This window comes from Xiphophorus couchianus, chromosome 2, assembly GCF_001444195.1.
Source record: "Xiphophorus couchianus chromosome 2, X_couchianus-1.0, whole genome shotgun sequence".
In the NCBI taxonomy this organism is placed as follows: Eukaryota; Metazoa; Chordata; class Actinopteri; order Cyprinodontiformes; family Poeciliidae; genus Xiphophorus; species Xiphophorus couchianus.
The window spans coordinates 23,692,922-23,700,516 of NC_040229.1; the positions used below are offsets into that span (position 1 = coordinate 23,692,922).

General features: G+C 33.8%; 1 protein-coding gene across 2 annotated transcripts; it reads left to right on the forward strand.

Annotated features, from left to right (window-relative positions):
• The first annotated feature begins 2,962 nt into the window (after nt 1-2,962).
• LOC114151130 (monocyte chemotactic protein 1B-like) lies at nt 2,963-4,463 on the forward strand. 2 transcript variants are annotated; one of them, XR_003596884.1, is made up of 4 exons: nt 2,963-3,115; nt 3,805-3,922; nt 4,013-4,220; nt 4,268-4,463. XR_003596884.1 is itself a non-coding variant. In XM_028028140.1 (3 exons), exons 1-3 carry the CDS (start codon nt 3,055-3,057, stop codon nt 4,125-4,127), a joined length of 294 nt encoding a protein of 97 aa, XP_027883941.1. In that variant the 5' UTR covers nt 2,963-3,054; the 3' UTR covers nt 4,128-4,463. The 2 variants fall into 2 exon arrangements, 1 of the variants encoding a protein (XP_027883941.1); XM_028028140.1 differs by having other exon boundaries at nt 4,013-4,463.
• Nucleotides 4,464-7,595: the final 3,132 nt, after the last annotated feature.

The following is a 7,595-nucleotide window of genomic DNA, read 5'->3' on the forward strand; positions in this document are numbered from 1 at the left end:
CAGGTTGTCTTTGTCTGATATTTAGATTTTTTATGATGACTTAGTGTGCCAAATAAAGGAAAAAAAGTAGATATATTTGAGAGGGTAAACACTTTTTGAAATAATGTGTATATTTAGTTTAGTTGTTATTGATTCTTAGAAAAATATTTTCAAATAATTTGAAAGATATTAAAAGTTAGATGTCGTGTTATGAAAATTGAACAGATAAAAATATATGACATCTGCATACACTGAAATCAGTGCACAAGAAATGAGAAAGAAAAATCAGGGCTTGATTTGTGAGCTTCCAAATGTGCAGTAATTATCTTTAGATTGATAGCTTTCTATGACTTCTGCAGGTCAATTTTAATGTCAAGACATGTTCAACATTTTTGTTTTTTCATTTTTTAATGGTTTTCCTTTTTCACGTCTGTTACCAAAATTTGAGCTTAAATTTATAATCAAATTACACTACAAGAGAAATAATGCTGTTGGAATCAGATGAGTCCAACTCCTGGCAGTAATAGTTTAGGATACATTGTCCTTTCGCTTGTTTTTTGATTATGGAGTCCAACAGTACTAAATGTAGATCACATTTCCTATTACTACTGTTGCTAATGACATTCAAAAACTTTACTTAGATGTCCATAATCACGTATTAATTCCTTAAAATCACACTGGGACAGGAATATAAAAAGGTCTAATATGAAAGAAGGTATCGTAAGTTCAAATTTAGAAAAAATTCGATGTATGCTCAACATTGGCAACTTACACAGTTATTAACTTTTCACATCAACAGACATGTAGATCCGGTCCTGACAGCTCCTTTATTCTGAATTATTTGAGTGGAAATACTTGTTCATCTTAGCAGCCACCCATGACGTTGGCTGTGAATTACAGAAGTGGTCATGGATCATAGTGTGAACAAACGGAAAGAGCGCCGAAGAAGTCTTACATCGATTAATTCTGCTTTTTTTAATGTCATTGAATATTAATATCTGATCCACACCTGATTAGTTCTATCTAAATGTGTATTTGAAGACAAATTTTTTTATTATTATTTCTTAAAACAAGCCCAATGAAGAAGCGAAACCAGCAAGTAGAGGTTCTGCTTTTCATGAACTGCGGAGAGGTCTTGCTATTTAAATTTGCATACTCTGTCAAGTGTAAAAACTTCCCAATGACAGTCGTATCAGTGAACCTGAACAAACATGAAGTGTTGATCAGGAGAAATGTCAAATGGGTTTGTTCTTTTCTGCACAGTGATCCATATCTCTGATGACTCATTCTGAAGTGTGTGTTTTAAAATTTAAAACTGTTAATTTCATATAATTTTATTTATACAAATTTTAAAAAATCAACATCCATACGTGAACTTCGGCTAGGAAATATACCAAATGGAGTTGCTGACAAAAGTATTTTACAAAAAAGAGTTTTGCGCTAACATTTTGCTAATGGGAAATTAAATAGTAAAAGCAGTGCAGGAGTTCTAGTGGATGTCAAGTCAAATTCGGTAATAACCTCTATAGCTGAAAGACAAAATTTTGGGGGGAAGAAACTATAGTGGAAACCTACATGGCTGGAAATGACAGGACAAAATTCCTGATTCAGCTTGATGTTGCTGTCGGTTATTTTTGTCCAGTGTACTAAACAACCAAAGATTTTTATTAGGGATGCACGATATTGGATTTTTGGTCTTTATTCAATATGCCGATATACTAAAATTCATTTGGCCAATAACCGATACCAATACAGATATATATTTCTTTCTTTTACCTACTTACTGAAACTATATGGCTTTCTCTTCTGTGGAATTAAAGTACTGCATTATCTTTGTCAATTTAACCTGCTACTAAATGCAAATGCTAAAAAGGAGGCTGAAAATAATGTAAAACTTTCAACTTATTCATGACATTTGCTCTCTCTAAGACAAGGAAAAACTCAAACAGTGCAAGACATATTAAAAGACATCTTGTGATTGTTATTAATTTTGTATTTCCTGGTGGTGTGCTGAATATTTATTACGGGTAATTGTTTTAAGAACTTATTAATAATCATTGGCAGTATTAAACAAATTAATATTTGTTAATTAGCAGACTATGTTTTAGGGCTGTATTCTTATTAATGAAATCTCTTTTATTGCCACAGGTTTGATTCCACAGTGTCGAGGGATATTTTGGTCTAATGTGAAGTATTAGATCAGGGTCCCAGTACACCTTGTGTTGGTGTTGTGGTGGAAAATTACTACAAGTTAACACCTGCTGATCATGTTATATGAAATGCTTGTGAACTTTCACCAAAAGAACTATTTGGGTTACATGTACAAGGTTGGAAGTTGTTTTCTACAGCTGCATCAGAACCAGACTGTCTCATTCCTTGTTTTGAATTCCTTATCCTTGGTATAAAACTCAAGTATTGTCTGGCAGAGCTTTTCATCCAGACCTGCTTCATTATCGATTGTCCTACAAGCTCTCTGTATTGTGCACAATATATGAATAAACCGGATTGAGTGATTTCACCTGACAGTGCTTGGTAAAATAGTCGTTTTCCACAACAGTGTTTTTTTGAGATGGGTTTTTTAGTTTGTCCAAATCCCCTTCAAACTCTTTAAAATAAAACTTCAGATTCAGACTGAATAATGAACAATTACTTATGCCTTTATGACTCAGATTGTTATTGAGGACCAAAAAAAAAAACCTGGTTCACATTAGAAATTCTCTGCAGGGTCTATAGCAATGAGGTTTATGTATACAGAGGCAACAGATAAAGGACCATGTGACCAAGTTGCGGGAGAAACCCCAGTTTTGGTCAGAAAGGGAAACCACTCACTTCCTCATTCTACATTTTAAGGAAGTGATAAGATATCACGTACTAGCAGACACAAAGAAGACCTTAAAAAAATTCTCCCATGTACGTAGGTAATTCCCCCCAAAAATAGAAATTGGTCTGGTGGTTCCCTTTTCTGATGTATAAATATGAAGGCAGATGGTGATCAAACAGCAGAGATAACAATCTGACCTTAGCTGAGATTTTCAACCTGCTGCTGCTCCCTAACACCAACAAACTCACCTCAGGATGGCTCGTCTTGCTCTGTCTGCGATTGTGATGATGATGGCCTTCATCGCTCTCACTGAAGGTAAGATGAAACTTTGAAACAATTTAGAAACTATTTAATACATTTAATGATTAACAAACACATTTTAAATTCTAAGATAAGTTTATATGATGAAAAATACAGTGAGTCTGCTGAACTACCTTATATAATAATTTAATAATAATGCATTGCTTTGCATGAGACAATATCAGGATTACTAAAGAGGCATATTTAATTCTTTTAAAACGTGTCAAAAATATTGGCATTTATCTACTGACTTGCTGATAAATGAGCATCCATGACTTTATAGTTCAGCAATTTTTAGAAAGGAAGTTTTGTTTTGTCAAACCGCACATATTTAAATTTTAGAAAATAAATATCAAAACACATGGAAATACATTTAATCTACCCATGAACACGCTTTTAAGTATATCCATAACTTTTGATCTGAATTTGTGTTTTGATTTTAACATCAAAGAAATTCAAAATCGGCACAATTTCTTCTGTGTTCTGTCCTCTCAAACCCCACATATTTAATTGTTACCAAAATAATGGAAAGCAGATACAAACACAAGCAAAGTCAGAAAGTGGAAAAAGCACAGTCTCTGCTATTTTAAAAAGAAGCCATTTCAGATGTTGCTCTTTCACAGTTTAACAGGAAATTAAGAAAGGGAATGAAGATGAACTTGATGACAGATCTGAGTTATTCACTCTGTGTTTTCTGTTTGCAGGCCTGCGTGGAGTTGGCCCAAAGAAGTGCTGCTTCAAGTTCAATGATAAGCCGGTGTCAAAGGATAAAGTTGTGAGCTACATCAGAACCAGTCAGCGCTGCTCCAACCCTGCCATCTTGTGAGTATTCACTGTTACAAAAGTTGCACCAGTGACACTGAACCTGCTCCAGAATCTGCTGACACTCTTCTCTTCCTTTTTCACATCCAGGCTGAATACAGTGGCCGGCCGTCAGATGTGTGTCAGACCTTCAGCCTCCTGGGTGAAGGATCTCATCAGCTACCTGGAGACCAAAGATGTTTCTGGTGCAAACACCAACCTGTAAACCTGACAATAATATGCCAACACTCCAGCTTACATAAATATGTAGGTTGTGATGCTACAGTTTCTTACTGAATACAGCAGCTCTCTTTCCATGATATTTATCAAATATCCTAATATTTTATGGTATACTACCAAGATGAGATGAAGGAGAATCAATTTTTTTTTCATACAAATGAAGTATGTTTTGAACAACAAGAGTATTTTTGTTAAATGCAACACTTTAAGTTCAACCATCAACACTGTAAGTTTTGATTGTAGTTTGAACTAACCAGATAAGGTATCTATTGTAAAAGACAAATGTCTTCCAAATAAACAAAGTGTCATCTTTATTAAATAAGCTAGGATCCGTTGCACTTGCTAATGTTTAAAAAATACAGCAAAACTTTAGTTGCTGTAATTTATTTGTTTTTATTGTCATGCATTTGAACTCTTTCAATTATTGACAGAAGTATTGTAAACCTTTCAGAAGTATGTAATCATTTTTTCTGTATGCTTAAATCTATGGAATTTTTATAAAATAAACCTAGATTTCTTTAAAAATTCAACATCTTTTTTCTTATTTCAATGTTTCCGTATTTGTGGTTGAAGCTGGGATTAATGTTTGTGTCTTCAACTGTCCCACATCCAACTCTCTTTTTCTGTCTCTCAGAGGATCCCCAAAATTTATTTTATACATTGCTGAAAAGCCTTTAGTTTTGATTAAACTGTTGAAACTTTTCCTGTATGGACAAAGTAGTCAAACACATTACTGAGAGGTGGTGATTTTGACCTTTTGTTTTACAGAAATTGTCTTCTAATCTTCAAAGTTCTTTCAGTCATTTTATTCATTCTGATGTTCAGAATGTTCTGATGTTCTTCTGCTTGAAGAACTGAAATTTTAGTCAAATTTCTTTGCAGGGTTTGTGCACTAAGACTGTGCAATTTCTATATTATTGGTAAATGTTGTGATGGTATTATCAGTGGCAATAGATAAACATTTTCTTCTCTCATCTATTTCACATCTATTGTTAAAATACTTCCAACACAATTTAGCTTGTAGCATCTGTTTGGTGTGGACATTGCCTGCAGCAACAGTGTCTAATAGCCTCCACATGAACCTCAGGTTGTGTAGATGGATCAAGGTGAGAGTCATTCCAAGCTGTGGAGAACTTCTCTGTCAATGGACAGTGAGCGCATAATCTGGGCCACAAGGCAGTAAACACGTGGTTGCCATGTTGGTTTTTGTGATTAAGTTGGCGGGAAACTTCAAATTCCTACTTCAGGGTATATTTGTGTTTACTTATGCAACTTGGAACTTGGGAAATTCTGTTTCTTTATAAAATGGGATAGACAATTAAAAATACACACTTAAACCAAATTGATAAAATTTTTCCTTTCTTTGTTGTCATAGGAAAAGCACAGCAATAAAAAAATTAAGTGCTTTAATGTGGTTGTACCTGGAAATAATAAAATTTACTCAAGTGGTACTTATACAACGTTGGATAACATTTTTAGTTTAGAAAGTTTAGAATTTTTTTTAAGAATTGTGAGATTTTCAGCAATATTTCATTGAGTAATTGTGAACACTAGATGGCGCAACTCGATCATTTTGCATCAGAACAGTTCAACGCCTGTTTCTCTACCGTGCTGTTACCGTAATTGCCATAACAAAAGGTCAACAAGGTGGAAAGCGGTGCTTTGGTTGATGTATAGTCTATATTTGTTAATTTTCTTGAAAAGGGTTTAAGGCAAAGTGTTTTACAGCTCATTATCCAGTCATGTAAACACAGGGAGAGACAGCGTTTTATACATAAAATGTCAAAAGTTTAAATTATTATATGTTCTGTAGCATTGAAGGGCAATATGTGCAATTGTAATATGTTGCCAAATTTTCAAAGTTGCTCATGCCCTAGTACAATTTTTCTGTTTCTTCTTAAGTGCTTTTGTTTTGTTAATTTTGGGGATATCAGCATATAGTTATTTTAATTTGTTACATTTCAGCTATTTTTCTTTTTTCTTTTTCAAACCCACTGGTTTTTATAATAAAAACACTAAATACAAAGCTAAATTTGGCTAAAAAATAATACGTTTTAGAGTAACCAAGAGATAAATAAACACTGGTCTATCCCAATTAATTACAATTCCATCTCTAGATGTTAATTTTTTTTTTTCTCTAATTCAGTTCAGGCTTTAATGTATTTCATTCATAAATTAAGGACCCAATGTCTGGAGAAAGTGGAAAGGAACATCATTTTTAATCATGGGTGTAGGTTTGGGTATGGACGGTCGTGACATGTCACGACCAATATTCAAGGGATATAAAATAGTCCCGACCAATTTTTCCCATATAAATAAAAAAAAAAACATATGTATTTTTTAACAAAAACAAAATAAATAAACGAAAATCTACATTGATTAGTTTAATATTTCAATATACTACGCAGTGGTAGCATTCATTTTAAATGCTGGTGAGTTGGTGAGTAAGTTGTAAGGTCCCACCAAAACTTAGACCAAACCTACGCCCTTGTTTTTAATAATATAGAATTAATTATTAAGTCCAAGCTGCTTGGGTACAATGTGAATTTTCTACAGTCAGTAATAATTTGGGGAGCATTGTCATCTGTTAGTGTTGGTCCATTGTGTTTTATCAAGTCAGAAGTCAACTCTACCATGACATTTTATTTCACTTTATGCTTCCTTCTGCTTGAAGTTTTGTACAAGTGATGATTGCATTTTCTAGCAGAATTTAGCATCTGCACCCACTGCCAAAAATATTAACACCATGACACCACTTTGCTCAGCTTATACTGAAAGATAATAGCTTCTTCTAGAGGAGGAACATAGCCAAGGTGTAAAGCTGTAGTCTGAGAGTGAAGAGCTCTATCAGGAACATCTGGACCAATCGGGTCTCTAATGTTTGATGGACCTTGATTTTAAAAACTTTAAGTGCTTCTTAGTTTGTTTTTGATTATATTCAAATATGTTGATATGCATCTGCATGAATAACAATTCATTCTTTTCTTGTTGTACTGGTCTTCTTTGTAGTCTTTTAAAGCAGTAGATTTGGTGCTGAACGCCCCACACCCACAACAAGGGCCCTATCCCATTTACGTTTGACCAATAGGAGAACGAATGAAGGATCCCAACAGATTAATCAAGTTACCCAAACTCAAGACAAAAACAGAGAGAAGATGGTTGTCTTTACTTTCAAAATAAATGCATGGACTAGCTTTTTCTTTGCAACGTCTTAATCAACGTAAATAGTCTGCTTGATGTGCAACTGGGCACGGTCAATGTTGTATTACTTATTCACTTTTCATGTTTCTAATCATTTTTGTAGTGTTCACAGTTCATTAGCTTATTTCAAAAAAAGCATATTTCTTGATTAAAACAACTGTCAGTATACCAGCACACAGAAGCAAGTGTGCTAAAAAAAAAAGAACACAAAAAATAAAATATATTTTGAAATCCTCCACCGGAAGTTGCTTGG